Raw genomic sequence first — 16,791 nt, forward strand, 5'->3', positions numbered from 1 at the left:
TCAGCGGTGGCAATTGAACCCAGGTTGCTGAAGTTGTAATAGCAACACACTAACTGTTATGCTACCATGTTTTGCATACTCTCATGGAGTGATCCCAAGAGCTACTTCACTTTTAATGGAGTGTCACCAAACAAAGCATGGCACTGAGTCACATTTGGACAAGAGAAGATCCAAATTTCAGTTGGAATTTTGTTTTCAGGAGCTCCATAAAGGATGAGAGAGAGAGGTGATGAAGGGTAGGGAAGGAATTCCAGAACTAAGGGTCTTGGCAACAGAAGCCATGCCAACCAATGGCAGGGCAACTAAAACTTGGGTAGAAAGACATTTATCTAATAGATCAATGCAATTGGTAAGGCTTTATGATAGTTTCCAGGAGATGTAAGTTTTAAAATTTTAACTCTTGGGGGAAAAAAAAAACCTCACATTTAGCTCTCACATGGGACAGGACGAAAGGTCTAGTAATTTATAAATAGAGATTGCTTTTTAGTAGGATGCTTGGCAGGCTGAGGCACGAATTTTGTGCTAATGTTGCTTTCTCTCCCCAATAAATCACAGCAGGTTAGGTTGAATACATGTGGGACACAGTAAACTGTTTCAGCAGTACATAGCTAGTAAAAATTGTATGAGTTTGAACACTCCTGTCCTGTATATGTGTTCAGTGCATTGCCAGCATATGTTGAACTGGAATTTTACATACAATTCAAAATGTGGGATTGTCCAATTGCAGTTATCTATCTGCAAAAGTGTCTTCTTACAAATGAACACTGAGCCGAAGGGCTGGGGATGGTAACAAATATTTCACTTCTATGATCTTTAATCTTAAAATGGACACCAGTCAACTGTGGATATGGACAGGCACTCTTCCCCATACCCAGGCATGGTACATTATTCAGGTCGGATTGCACTAGAATCACACTCTTCCTATTATCCAGCTTTGACCTTGCCCAAAGTTTATGTTAGTGGCCAAGTTAGAATTCAAGTTCAATTGTCATTCAACCTTATAGGTGAATACAGCTAAACAAAACAGTGTTCCTCTGGGGCCAAGATGCAAAACACAGTACCAACAGTCACAAACAGCACATAGCACATATATAATTATGATTGCAGAAAAACATAGCTACAAAAACATAATAATATATTAAAAAATACAGTCCAACTCCGAGTGTCGTGGCCTGTAGATTGTTGGTGCATGGATGTTGTCCTGGAGCCATGTTTCTGCAAGAACAAGCCCATAGCAGTTCTCATCTTGTGCAAGATAGTACCATTGTCTAACAGGGTCTTACGATTACAACAAAGACATTCAAGGCAATCACCCACACCATCTTTTGGACCACACTCTGCGCTTTGCCTTCTTTCCTGGGTGGACGAAGCAGGCTGCGACATGGTGTACAACAAGTCTAGCTCCATCACTATCAAACAACTCGTTAGTGTGGTAGACCTGCAGTACTTGGTCCTTAATATCCAACAGTGTCTTGCAATCATGAAAAATATGTATGAGATGAACAATTAAACCTTTGGTTGGACCCAGAGAGACTGCTGGTCTGAGCATACCATTATCTTCCAAGAGGGCCCAGTGAGTAGGGGCTGAAATTTACAGCTTTGGGAGTCATTGAATTAGGGCTGAAGAGAATAATTAGCTGGAGGAACTCAGCAGGTTGGGGAGCATCTGTGGATAGTCGATGTTTCCAATCGAGGCTCAGCATCAGTTCTGTTTGTCCAGAAAATTATTGAATAGGATGAGGCAATTGGGTTCCTTGTGTGTTGGCTGGCTTCACTGAATCAAGTTAATTTCAATCCATCTGTTCTTGACCTCTATTCCTGCAAACATTTTCCTCCTCAAGTCGAAGATTCGGAAGGTCTGAAGGTCTACTCCTCAACAGTTTTCCCTGGAATAATTTTGTTAAGGACTGCATGCATTCCCAGCCACAGTAAATGGGGGTGATTTAAGTGAGTAGGGTTACTTTATTCATCTGTTTGTGACTCTCCTCCACACAGTAGATCTTGCCTTTATCAGGACACATTGTTGTACTTTTGGTCAGGACTTTTGTTTGCTGCCTTTTTAATTGGACATAGAAACTCTTCATAAATGGGTGTTTGCCAAAGCATGCTCTTTGACAAGCTGGTGTTGACTGCTAGAGGTCTCGCTTGAGTATGTAATTAAAGCTTGACCCTGGTCAACCTAAGCCAGAGAGAATCAATCATTAAAAAATAGACTTGGTGTGTTGTATGCATGTGGTGCTTGATAAAGAACGGAGGTCACATATGGAGTCACACTAAGCAAATCTCCCTGACCTGGATAAAGTACCGAGCTGGGCCAGTATGGCTTACTCTGTCCAAGACTCAAATGCTTTATCACAAGATGAACCAATCTGACTCAAAACTGGTGCAACTAACATAATCCCGTCAATCTTGGGCCCGGTAGTTTGAAACTAGACATTGTGGACTTCTTGCCACACTGTGCCGTTTAAATAGCTTATATTTGCTAAGCAAGTAGACTTGGCTTGCTGTAAAGTAGACTGTTTGCTGTGAATCCTGCCAAAAGTTGCTTCTGGTCTTCAACACATGGGCTGATGAGTATTTTCATTTGGCACGCTGTATGTTTCAGGTCCTGTATATATCTGAGATTCCTTTGCAGTTTTTTATTGAACTAATGTACTTTGTACACAACTAGTGCACTCACCACACCCAAAATTCAAAAATCAAGTAAAGTTATTGGAAATATCATTATATTTTATTACTCAAATGAAGCAAAAGAACTGCTATTGCTGGTAGATTGTGATTGGCAGAGTTTTGGTCATTCTCCTGACACTGCCTGGAATGTTTATGTTTCTTGTCAGGAGTAATGCAGTTAACCAGCTGCTTTGTTAAAATCTACACAAAAATCTTTACAATTTATTTGGGAGAGAAATAGAAATACTACTGAAGGAAATATGGACAATGATTGCAGTTAGAATATGTTTGTTTAACTCCAGTGATGCAGAAGTAAAACGGTGAAATTCAGATCTTTTTGAAAAAATGTTATCCATTGGTGATGGGTAGCAATCTTCTGAGGCAATTAAATGTTGGCCAGATGAACCATCAGGCAGAGGGGAACCATCATACACATCCCTTGTTCCATGGCCATCGCTTGGCTGCTCTCTCTCCTACAGCATGTTACAGGAGCCTTAAGTAATCACTGCCTTTTGTTCCAAATGCCTCTAGTGGATTGAGATTCAACTTGTCCCACATCACAGAGTAGATGATTATGATGTTTTTAAATATAATTTATCCAGTCAACAGGACATTATTTTTCCATTATTTTTTGCTGCAATTTACTTATGGGTTTATACGTAACATCATACAGAGAAAATCAACAAAACATTAGATCTCCGGGCAGTAGATAGTTTTACCTTTATTCGCGAAATTAACTGCTTGTTTGTGGATGAGCACAAACCATCTTTTTGTTTACAAGGAAAAAGGGCAATGGACACATTAAAAAGATAATTACATTTTTTGATTTGTTTAAAACAAATTTAGTGAAAATGAGTGAATGAAACAAAATATTAAGGGAAGTTAAATCAAATAAATTGCAAATTTTTATTTTGAATGAATACTATTACTATTCACGAGCTCAGTGTTTATCAAGAAAAAATGTGGAAGTTAAAATTTAAGTAGAAAACATGCAAATGTAGACACACACACACACACACACACACACACACACACAGGCAGTCAAAATACAGTAGCACGACACACTTGCATCCATGAAACAACAGGCAACTAAAATATTTTTATAGTGTGGCTAGATTTTTGAGAGGAGCCGGGAATGGTGCCTTGACCTGTGTGAAGGGTAACCCCTGCAGACATAACCATTCTGACCCATTGAATGGTCTGAATACAATAAATGCTGCTTTATCTTTCCTTGAAAGGAACTAGAGAGTGCGGCCTAAATGCCTGGGCATGCTTAAATGGACAACTGTTCAGCGTTTGAGCTGAGTGGGTGTTTGAAATCTGAGCACTGCAACAGGCTAAGAGCTGCCACAGGTCACCTGCTGCCCTCCGTGGGGATAGGCCCAGACCTTACAAGAAATTGCCCATGGACGAATTGTAGTACAAATTCCTTTCTCTACTGCCTGGCTTCTTTCACCAGACCATGGCCTATAAAATTCTGTAAAAACAATTCTGAGAAAAAAATTTCAAAGGGCAAGCGGCTGTGATGAAAGGTTTGACAGTTTTGACTTACAGTTCATGCTCTTCGTTACCAGAAAATTGAATAGTGGAGCCATGGCTCTGCAATGCTTGCTTATAGATCTTATGCCATTCTGAAATGAAGCCTGTTATGTTGTGCCTTTTGTTTTCATTGCTTGCAGCTGCAAAGGAGTAATACATTGGCTTCACTGATTTTAAATTGTATTTTGACTAAATTGTCATTAGTGCAAAGGCAGTTTACACCTCCACTTGCAATGTGCAGTATATGTGGAATCGGGTATTGTCAATTAAAGTGGCATTTCAAGCAATCGTATCAAAAGAGATTACCCTGAATTCATCTGATAATGTCATGCAATGCCTAAAGAGATTGTATGGGAGTTGCGCCCATTTGAATGGATCAAACTAATCAGAAGTAAAGCAGTGGGAATGTTCACATGATGGGTGAGTAAGTACATATGTGTTGAGCGACTGCACAACCTGTACCTTCCCCCTTAGCTCTCCCCGTTCACCCTCCCTCCCAGATAGCTAGGGGCAATCTAACAGTGCCTCTAGCCCCCTAACTCACTGGCCTGCTGGTTAATTGCCACACGGAGTCTGTGACACATGGGCAGATGATATGACATTTTCAGTTCCTGTCACTCGCAAAAGCCACAACACAGCTCACACTAGTTGCTAAGAAGCTGTCAGAAAGTGTTAGCAGTTGGCAAAAGTTGCCCTATGGCATTTCCTTATGGCATCAGCAAAAATGAGCATAAATCACCCAGTGGAGCCTGCTGCTGTACTAATGAGGCTCTAAGCTTGTTTATGGACTAGCATCATTTTTATGATTATTTCCACCTTTTCAGTTTTCCCTTCATAATTTGCCCTTCATTTGAAGCCAGGAGAAGTCAAATCTAGAAGAAACAAAGTTACTGCTGACATTTTTGTAAATGTGACCCATAGCTGCTACCATATGGCTCTCCTCGAGTAAGCTCACTGGAGTTTAGAGAGACAGAGAGAGAAAGGGAGGGAGATGGAGAGAAAAAAAAGATTAGCTGCAGACCTCACAGAGGTGATTGATGGTATCAAATTACAGGGAAAATGGAAATGCCAATAAAACTGATGCCGTCGAATTTTCTCCAAGGTTTCGATGCACAGAGGTCAGTTTGCAGGAAAAGGTAACAAAGACTAGGATGAAAAAAGAAGAGAAAGGTTTCAAGAAAAGAAGGGTGTAATACAGAATAATTTCCTTTGGTATTCCTGTAAGGGTATCCAGCTCCTGTCATCTTCAACAGAATTAGAGGAGTTTTTTAGTCATCTTAGAACATGCACCAAATTTTGCAGTGGATTGAAGGCATTTGCTGCTAATGAAAATTTTGTCTTAGATTACCAGCCAGCAGTATAATTTCCCCTCCCAGATGAAAGGAAAGCAGTTCCACTTGGCTAAAAAACAGTAGGAAGAACAAACTGCAGAAAAGTCGAGTCTGTGTGTGTTTTTTTTAGACTCGTGCTAATGATGTAACAGAAACCAGTTATTTGGGGTAAGCTGCACTCTGCAGATTGATTGTGGGGAACAGTCCTCACTTAAAAGCTTTCACCATTGTATCTACATAAGTCTTTACTTAAAATTTCTGTTTCTAGTGTGGGTGCTTTCGCTACATGAGAAAAACAGGAAAGGTACTGGTGAGTGTTTTATATGGAATGCAGAAAGCCTTTACTTCCCCTAATGGTGTGTATAATTCAGGTGCCCTGAAGGCATGCTTTCAGGAATTCTTTTGCCTGAGGTAATGGGAAGCAAAGGCTGTTTTAAAGCCTTGATTATTCTATTGATGCACAAAGCTGGAAAAAGTCATAGCTGGATTATAGTAGATATTTCCATAAATTATCAATGAATCCTTCTCTAGTGAGGCAGTGGGGCATTACTGGTAAATGAATCTGAAGGTTTTTTTTGGCATAAATGGAAAGTTATATGTAAAGAAGAGGGTTGATGCAGAGACATCAAGATGGGGGAGGGTTTATCATTAGGTTCAATGCTGTTCAGAATTTTAATCAATACTGTATATCCATGACTTATTTCTATATGTGGATAATAATCCTATGTGTACAGTATTTACACTCAAAGATTTAAACAGATGTTGATCTGTGTTTGCTATTCATGTTATTATAGTGGAATGGAAGAAATTGGCCTGCCTTACAACAAAAAACAGCATTTACTTCAAACTCAGTGATAGTACGACAGCATGTACTGCACACACTATGTCTTATTAATGAAGCTCTGAGTGCTTTTAATTTTGACTTTCCCTATGAACTAAAATAATAGCCCCAGCTATAATGTTTAAGGACTTTGCATACTTAGTTTGCAATTTATTTGCATGTTATTTTTCCCACATACTTAATGATTGTCGGGAAATGGGGAAGAGCACTGCTGGAGAACTGAAACATCGTTCACTTTGCACCCTGCGTTGGCCTCAACTAATTTCGGGTCAGGAACAATATAGGTCACGTTCATTGTAGCTTCCCACTGCAATACAGAGGGATTTAACCTTTGCCTCAGAACGGCACCCCCTACTGCACCAGGACAGAATTTTCACTTCCCATGCCATTTGGCCTCATACCAGAGTTGACAATTTATTGTCAGTTCACAGTGCAGTGATGGCTAATCTCATGCTGTGAGTTTGTATCCACACACTGTAAGGATGGGACCAGCTAAACTAAATTTGAATAGGGCTCTGGGTCACAGGCACTTCCCATTCCTTCTGACCCAGAAATGAAAGCCCAGTCCTGCAGGTTTACCCAATTCATTAGCATTAACAAAAGTGTTAAGAGATTAGGATTTGTTTTACACTAAGACTGATGCTCAGGTAAATGTATTAATGGAGGCTGAAAATCAACCCCTTATCTCTCCTGACCTCACTTTCACTGCAAAACTGACAGAGCTGTGTGGTGAGTGATTCTGAAGTTGTAGCTGCCTTCCACAATGTTGTATCTTGTACCACTGGGCCATTTTAGAATTATAAACGTTCGTTTGTTGATTGTGTTTGCATCTGCAGCTGTGTATTATGAGCAGCTTTAAGCCGAAATGACACTAGAAATCCAGGTGAGAGTAATAATGGTCCCTATTCTACCACTTTGGCACGAATGTTGAAGCCATTAGTGTCATCCAAACTGTATCATGTGCCCTGTGTAAGCACGAACAGATGGTTCGTGTCTTTGACAGCAATGTTACTTTTTTTTTCTTTCCAATGCTAGGAAGCCAGTATTATAGTAATTAGGAAGTGCTACACAAGTACTAGACAGGTTGAATTGTGATCTCTTTGCCCCCCCACCCATCCAGCTGGTCATCTGCCCAGTTTTAAGTTGCAGATGTAAATCCTTCAGTGGTTAAAATAAGATTGGGGCAAAGATGGCATACATTGGGCTCAGTACCATGTTGTCTCATTTCTGTTGAGACAATGAAGGAAAATAAAGGGTTTGCTTCCATGAGCTGGAAGGTGGAGATGGAAATAGTCCTTATGTGACGTCTTCCCCCTCCCCAGTCTCCTGCCAATGTTCAAAGCAAAGCTGAGGTGATCAGCCTCAAATGCTCTTGGGGCACTGACTGAAGTGGTTGATCTTAGAAGCTCTGATGAGTCATCTGCTGTTGTACATGACTTTGTAAACAAGATTGCACTTGTGCCCCACTCTGGAAAATGAAAGCCAATTTATTTTAATGTATCTCATGCTAAAAGTCCATGCCTTGGTAAGCTAAGGCTTAATTTATCTATACCCAACACACCTGGCAAGCACGGACCCATTTAAAAAATGAAGTTCCCTCATGTTGTGCAACATAAAAACAATACAGAAACCTAAATGACCAAAAAGATTGCCTTAAAACTGCATGTTTGATGTACTGACAGGTGATGGCTTGGACAACAGTGTAGCTTCACCAAGCACAGGAGATGATGATGACCCAGACAAGGATAAAAAACGTCAGAAAAAACGAGGCATCTTTCCAAAAGTAGCCACAAACATCATGCGAGCATGGTTGTTCCAACACCTCACAGTAAGTGAAACATGAACTCGATACCACCTTGAGATGCAAGTGCGTGGGGGTTGGTGGGGGGATGTGGACTGGTGTTTCCAGGGATTTTTCTCATGCTTTTGTGTAAAGGCTCAGTTGGTTGGCCCATATAGAAACAAAAAAGGATTGCACGCCAATTATAGTGCCCAGCCAATTCCTAACCCCAACTGCTCCCTGCCTGTCCAGCCACCTTCCTTAGTTTAACTGATTCCCCTCTACATTGACTCATTACAAGAAAGTGCAGAAAGGGAGAATTGTATGATTGCACAAGGCCATGGGGACCCACTTTCAAGACAACATGGTGGATAGAAAGCCATCCTTTAGCAAGCAAATAAATTGCACATTGGCTTTCTGCAATTAGGGCTCAAGGTTGTTTTAAATTTTAACATTGCAAGATGTCAATGGTTCAAGCAAATTGTCATTTGGGAAGAGGCAACAGGCAAAGTAAGAATGCCTCCTGGTTTGACATCCTGAAAGCAGCTGGGTAATGTTGAACTGGAAGTTATGGTAAGCTAAAACATTACATAAAGGAGAAACAGTTCTAAATTGGTTACTGTAAAATATTGAAATCGGGTCTAATGCCATCTGAGGAGAGAGGAACAGGGCTAATATTTTGAGTTAGTAATCTTTTCTTTTGAATAGTAGTGGCTATTTATTTACACAACATTTTTTTGCCTTCTCCCATTTCGTAGAAAACTAGGTTCCAAGGAAGCCAGGAATTTTCTGGTTTAGTGCCCATACAACTGTTGTTTAACTGTGAGCCTGGTCAACAGAATATTTGTTAGCGGTTACATTGTTCACATTTGTACTTAGAGGTGAAGAACGCAGTGCAAGGAAAAATAAAACCTGAATATGAATATTGGACCACCCTTGCTATTGATGTGTATTGAGGAACTGAACAGATACAGATTGATCAAATTGATCATATTTGTTGAACACATGGTGCAGAATGAGGCCATTCAGCCCATTGAAATGATGGTATGTCTTTGATGTGAAGAACTACTGCAAGGAGGCATTAAAACTTACAAGCTTGAAACATTTTGTAACTGTGCAGAAAATTACATGAACATTTTAACACCTGTTATTTATAAGCCACAGAAAGGATAAGTTGATATTTAGACTTGAATCATGCCAATTTAGCATGAATTAGACACGGATGTCTTGCCAGTATTGGTGCACAACATGCACAATGTAATTGAATGCAAATCTACCAGAATGTCACAGTATATAGCCGACTCAGTGGAATCTATATTTGAAAAGCTTATCTTCAAGGAATGATGATTGGAGAGTTGGAGAGTAGCAAAGAATGAGCTGATAACATAATTAGATGTATTGGATAAGTGGAAAGTCCGGTGAGATCATAAGTGACATGAAAGTTAATTTAGGCGTATTACTTTGAAATAAATTGAGGGAAAAAGAGCAACATACAAGATGCTGGAAGAAGTCTGTGGGTCAGGCAACATCTGTAGAAGAAATGGACAGTTAACATTTTGCGTTGAGGCCCTTCACCTGGAGAAGGAAAAGGATAACTAGAGGTAAGATTAAATAAACAAATGTTAAATTTGAGCCAGAGAGCTGGATGTTCCTCTACACACAAGCTGTGATCGCCATGTGGAGAGAGCATTGAGTTGATTGAAAACCTCAGAATTATTTAAGAGCCAACTGGATTCTTCTTCCTCTTCACACGTCCAGCTGTCGCATAGTTCCTTCCACTGGTGATACAAAGGTAATATTTTGCTTCATGAATGACACCTAGGGCTGATCCAGGTATGGCTCCAAATGGATACTGCAGTGTCAGAAATAGTGTCACTATGTGAATGAATGTCCTGTCCTTCTTTATCTGAATTTGCCATGTGATGGGGATCCATCTTGATTCTCGGCTTTGCAACTTAGAATCAGTGATAGCAGTACCTTGAATATGACCTTGATAATAGACAGGTGCAGTCCACATTGCATAGCCATTCACAATGGCAGCCTTATGTAAGTAACTTCTTGATGCAGGGCCTCAACCCAAAATATTAAACGTCCCTTTACCTCAATCCAGTATGTTCCTCCAGCAGCTTGATTGTTGCTTCTGATTCTGGCATTTGCAGTCTCTCTGCTTATGTAATTTCCATTTGAGTGCATTGTTGCATAAGAACAAAATGGAAGTAGTAGTTGGCATACTGCTCCCCACACTAGCTCCTTCATTCAATAAAATAATGCTGATCTGGTTCCTTATCCATTATAACATCCAATACCGATGTCCCCTGATCCTCACCATATCCAAAAATCTATTGATCTCAGCCTCAAGTGTACTCAATGACTGAGCATCTCCTGCCCCTGAGGTTGGAGATTTGAAAGATTTACCACTTTCTGCATTTAATCATGACCTAGCCATGCTGTCTGTTTGAAAATGGTATTCAAATTTGAGAAAGTTCAAGTTTGGAGGAATTATGTTAAAAAAGCAAACTGAATTGTAAGTTGTTTCTATGGCAGCTTGTTGTTACCAGCTGTGGAAAAGGCAATTAGCTCCATGCTTTGAATCCCTGCCTAATGTAACTTCATAGTTAACGTATTAGGTCAGATTTTTTTAAGAGAGAAATATGCTTAAAGGAACCTCACTGCTTTCTCTTCTCAGTCTCACTGACATTTACCTCTTGCCCAAAGAACTTGGTCTTCCCACCTGCATTTGGATCAAAATGGCAGTTCCACACCACTTAACATCTGCAAATTTTGAAAATAAGCTTCCGAAATCTACCAATTTTACCAAACACAAAAGTTTACCAATCTAAGAACCGCTAATTTTTGAACAGAAAAACAATTATTTTAATAGTAACCAATAGCTTGATTAAACACAAATGAGTGAAAGACTAGTTTGAATCAAATTAGTAAGAACAGTGGAATAAGAAAGCTTTAAAAATCAGAATTTCGATTGCAGAATATTATCACTGACACCTTGTGAGCCTCTGACAACAATTTTAGCACACTTTCCAGTTTGTCACAGTTTTCCATTATTAAACATAGAGGAAAACAGCATTCACACTTTACTTCTAAACCTTGGATTCCAGTAAAAATGGTTTCAGTCTCTTGTAATTTAAAACTCGTATGAAAGATAAAATAAAGCAAAATGAAAATTATTAATCTAATTTGTAAGCCTTATTCTCAGTAATATCACTGTACCTCAACCTCATATCTATATCTGTTCATCTTTGTACTTTGGAAGCATGTGGCATGGGCTTCAATATCTAGCACTGGTTTAGTGGTGGTAATTGATAGCGCACTTGTGGTAGTGCTGTCGTGCTTTTATCAAGTTGATCTCAAGATGCAGGCTTTCTGAAGAGACATTCAAATGCCTTGCTAGTATTAAGATTAAATATTTGTTTATCGCCACATGGAGATTGAACCTTCATGTAGTTCCAAGGGCAATTCTGCCGATTGATTTTTGAATGTGCATAGATGCACTCAATACCACGCTGACACTGTGTCACACTCTGCTCAATCACTACTCTATGTCACAGCCTTCCTGTCCTTATTACCAATGGCAGTAAAGCCTCAAAGAACATAAAAGGGTCCAGTGAATAGTTGATGACTAAATTATGTTTCCCATGTGGACAAAATATAAAAGGTGACCAGTTTGGCGTAGCAAAAGGCAGAGGGTAACATGAGTCCCTGATGGCATGCTTTAGTTGAATCAGTATTTCAAGTATTCTAAACAAAACAGAACTTCCAGAACATATGCAGGTAATTCAGCCTGTTTGGTCCACACTGGTGATTATCGTTCACGTCAGCATTCTCCCATTCTTCAAAGATCAAATATCAAGCAAATAAAAATGCTGGAAACTATAACTAGTCATAACAATGTGAAATCAAAGTGTAATTAGATAACTTGTAATTAGTTAGAAATTAGAAGTGGTGTAAAGTAAGCTGCAGAAACTAAATGAAAACATGTTCGAAAATTGTCATCGGCCATAAATGGAGACTATTGCTTTGGTTTCCCATGTAGTCGCTCTTTGTTACTTCAGTGGAACAACAGGAGGGGGAGGGTTGTACTTTAATTTAAAGTACTGACATCAACTATTGTTAATATCAGTACTTTTAAAAAGCCACTGAATTTGGATCTTCCCGGTTTTAGCAAGATTAATCGGGTATTGATGAGGAACCCATGGAAACTGTTCCAGTTAAAACTAAGTAAAAGGAGCTGTATATGTCATTGTTTGTATCATTTGTAATGATTATCCATCTAGAGGACAGGGCATTTAAAATAGCACCATCCATTACCTAGTGATGACTCACTAACCTGTTGCCAAAATATATTGTAACAGCCAAAGTTACAAATCTTAGTATTTGAAGGTATGAGTTCAATTAACCACGTTGCCTAATGGAGCAATCTAGTAAATGTTTAATTATTTTAATATTATTGGTTTTATTTTTAAATGGATGGATTTATTGAGGTTAGCGTTTCCTAAATGGGAAATGCTGTGTACATGATGGTACTGATTTGAATACGAAGGGTAAGGAAATCACTCTGCTATTATATCGTGCCTTGGTGAGACTGCATCTGGAGTTATCGTGTGCAGGTTTGGTCTCCTGACCTGCAAAAGGATGTACTTGCCGTGAAGCAAGTCCAGAGGATTGACTTCTTTGGATTTACAAGGATGAGAGATGACTTCATTGAAACATTCAACATTCTCCTTTGGCTTTTTAGGCTAGATGTAGGAAAAATGTTTTCCCAAACTAAAAGTCCAACACTGGGGGCACAGTTAGAGAAAAGTGGTAAGTCAGTTCAGACTGGGATAGAGAGAGAAATCTCTTTCTTTGTGTGGTGAACCTTTGGAATTCTCTACCCGGAGGACTGCGGAGGCTCAGTCATTTCATTCATTCAAAATACAAATCAAGAGTTTCAAGAGAAAATGGTGCTGAGGTAGAAGACCAGACATGGTCTCAACAAGTAGGAAAGTGGTTTTAAAGGCCTACCTTGGTTAGTGCTGCTCATTTTTCATACATCTTATGAACAAACCAGCAGCATCAATGGCTGGGTGAAATATGAAACTACCTTCTGTCTGCCCCCTCAGGTGGAAATAAAAGATCAACTTGTGAAATGTTGTGGGCGACAGAGAATTCCACATGATCAAGCCCGTACTGCAGTGGGCTGGACATTCGGGTCCCCTCTTTGTCTGCAGTTCAGGGGGTCACAAACTCTCCCAATCTTGCTGTTTCTGGCCTGCTTCTTGCCCATCCCCAGGACTTCAGATTTCCCTCCCAACTGGCTTCTGCAAATGACTACAACCAATAAAATGTAAATATTAACTATTTTTAATGTGTCATCACAGTTCCACAGTTTTTTTTCCTGAAGTTTTGCAGTTTTCCTTGGATTTCAGTCATGAAAGCTGATGAAACGTGGCAAGTTATTTCCAGTGTCTTGGGCAAAATGATCCGTGAATAAGGATCACGTAAACAGAATATTAGGTGATGATCACACAGCCATTTGTGGGAACTTGCTTTGTGCAAATCAAACTGACTTGTTTCTGATATCACAACGGTGACAACATTTTATAAATACAGTGATTTCTGGTTAATTGAGGCACAATGGGACCAGTATATATTGGTCCAATTAAGCTGTTGCACAAATTAGCCGAAGTTTCTTGGAAATAGTTAAGAACATTAAAGAGGCAAACTACCATTTAAATAAGTAACAAATTATGTATTTAAGCAAAATACAGAACAAATTGGAACACTACCAATATTACTACAGTACTATAAAACTGTGTATTAGTTTCTAATTGTATTTGACAGAGGAATTCACACAGTGTAAGCTGCTGTGTTCTTTAGATTGACTGTAAATGAACAAGATCAGTGCAGACCATGTTTTTGCTGATTGCATCCACTATATCTTCATTTTCATTGTAACATTCAAGATGATTGCCAATACCTTCAAATTCTTTGTAGTTCATAATTTGTTGAAGTCGTGAAATCGTTTTATTTTCACTTCCAACTGTTTCTGACATCTCTATGCGTGAATGTTTGAAACCACAGTCTGCTTACTTCTCACCAACTATCAGTAACAGAAATCACTGCTTTTTGAGCACAAGCACAGGCAACTGACACTATTTAAAAAAAACCTTTTGCTCTAAGCACAGTGTGGTGTTTAAAAGCCAACACAAGCGCTCACAACTGATGCTAGTTCGAAACTTCAGCAACAATCTCCTGTCCCAAATAAACAAAGGGTATCCCACCTATTTTCTCAATTAGTTTTTGTTTTTCCAAGTGTTGTCCCAAATAAGCGGCTGCCTTGATTGACTGATGGCTCAAGTAACTGGAATCCACTGTATTGTATTGGCTGGAGGATGCCTTAAGGTTATGGAAAGCATAAAAATTCAAGTCTTTCGCTCCCATTATATTAGACAGCAAGGCAAATGTGAAATTGTGTGTGACTCATCATCTTATTTAGCATATGTGTTAAAAACTGGAAAGGCTCAGTAATTCAACGCTGGGAAAAATGACTTCTGTTAAATTGTGAATTAAGAAGCACTAAATTACAGGAGGAGCCATTAGGTCCTTCTATGGAAATGAAAAAAAGACAAGCTGTTACGAAGTATTTTGGTCAGGTTAACTGGAAGGAAAATTAAACGTTCATTGTTTTACGTCATTGTTTTAGTTTGTACCATACCTGTTATATAGCCTTCCTTTCATATCCTCAAAGCCACTGAAAGCAAATAAACTGGAAATTAAAACCTTGGCACAAGCTCTGGCTGTTGGACTTCTCCTTTGAGGTACTTTGCAGCAACTAAAGACCTGTGTGCCTTTTGCAGGTGTAAATTTGTGACAGTAACCACCTTTTTGTCTTAATAACAACTTCTAATGTGTGAAACCTCCTGCACTAATATTTATTGTGTGAACTGAAAGAAAATGTTAGAAATATGAGTCACCCTGCTTTGTGTTGCCAGTGTTTGTAATAGTGGGATGCCGTGAGGTGTATTTTGATCAGAAATTGTGTTTTGAGTGGTCTTCCCTCCTCCCTTTCCCAGAACTGTTTGCTGCTTTCATGTTGGATTTATTGAGAAAAATAGAGCTGCCCAAATTCCCAGTCTGAGCATGTTTTAGCACAGCTCCCCAATGGAAAAGCAATTTGTGAAATTATGTGATGGAGTAATTAGACAAAGCCAGGGCTTTTTGATTGCTGCCATGCGTGCACATTGTAGGCATCTTAACTGCTGCAGCAATGCATGAACAGGCTGCTGAAAGTGTCCTGGTTGATTTGTAAATAAGACTACAGGATAACCATAGATGAAAGCATTCAAAGGTCTACCTCATGAATTAGTCACAGTAAAGCCTTTGAGATCTGTAAAATGCACATGTAGAAATCTGAACTGAAAAAGCTGCATGCCTCTTATAATATAATTAGGACCTAATTTACCACCCTTTTGCACACATGTAATAATGTCTAGATATTTATTTTCTCCTTAAACACATTACATGTACCTCTGTGAAGCAGTTATTGAACAGAAACAGGTGTGGAGACATCTCTAATTCATTTCTTCACTGTAAACACAGAGCAGTTTAAAAGAAATATTTACCAAAAAGACAGTGCACAAAAAATTGCGAATGCCAGTAAATGACATGTTAATGGACAGTTGCCCTTTACCGACTGATGGATTTTGTGATGGTTAAGTAAATTAAAGCAAATGTAAGAAAAATCAATAGCCATGCAGAGGCCTGGTTGAGGCTCATAGAGTGCAGACAGAATGACAGATGTTCTGCATATGACCTAGCTGAGAATTAATGCTTGTAGTACTCGGCACACATTGAACTGCTTTTTCCTTTGCAGAATTTTTTTTTGCTTAAACACTGCTAACCCTTTGCAATTACCAAAAGATCCTCCTTAAAGAAATGAAGCACTGAATTCTGATTGCTTACTTATGCATCCAAAGACAAAACAAATACACTTGCATTATAACCTAGAAAAGATGTATTAAATCAATTCAATGATTTATTTTAAGAGTAGTTTATAATTTCTGTCTTCTATCTATGTTGAAAATGGAAGAATAATCTGCGTAGCTTGTCAGCACTGTATGACATTAAAAAACATCTTACCTTTATAAAGTGAATGTTATAGGCAAAATGATCCACAGTTCTTCTCAGAGGCAATGCCAAACAAAAATTGGCGCTGAGTAAAGCTTGGACAAATGGATTTAAGGAGGGTCCTTATGGAAGAAAGAGGGGAAGAGGCAAACACACAGAGAAATTAAGGGAAAAAACTCCAGAGTGAAGAACACTAGGAATTTGAAGGCACATCTGGCAATGGCTGAGTAACAACATTCAGAAATGATAAACTGGGCAATATTGGAAAAACTCAAAGAATTCTCTGTGCTGAAGTTAAAAACAAAATCTACTATTGCTGGAAAACTGAAAAGAAGAAAATGTTGGAAATACTCTGCAGGTCAGGCAGCATCTGTGTAAAGACAGACTTTTATTGTTTCAGAATTGAGACCCTTCATCAGAGCTGCTGGATGGTCTGTAATTGTTTAAAAAGGCTCTTATGCCTGAAGTGTTAGGTCTGTTTCTCTTCCCCAGATGTGGGATGA

The 16,791-nt window shown here is 39.1% G+C and overlaps 1 protein-coding gene across 2 annotated transcripts in view; it reads left to right on the forward strand.

The window, feature by feature from the left end:
• meis1a (Meis homeobox 1 a) overlaps positions 1–16,791 on the forward strand; it is a 211,246-nt gene that overhangs the window by 68,787 nt on the left and 125,668 nt on the right. For both annotated transcript variants that reach the window (XM_072265438.1, XM_072265437.1), the window contains exon 8: positions 8,064–8,209. In XM_072265438.1, the coding sequence (XP_072121539.1) occupies positions 8,064–8,209 (146 nt within the window). The remainder of the gene's footprint in view (positions 1–8,063; positions 8,210–16,791) is intronic.

The sequence above is a fragment of the Mobula birostris genome, chromosome 8 (assembly GCF_030028105.1).
Source record: "Mobula birostris isolate sMobBir1 chromosome 8, sMobBir1.hap1, whole genome shotgun sequence".
NCBI classification, from domain to species: Eukaryota; Metazoa; Chordata; class Chondrichthyes; order Myliobatiformes; family Myliobatidae; genus Mobula; species Mobula birostris.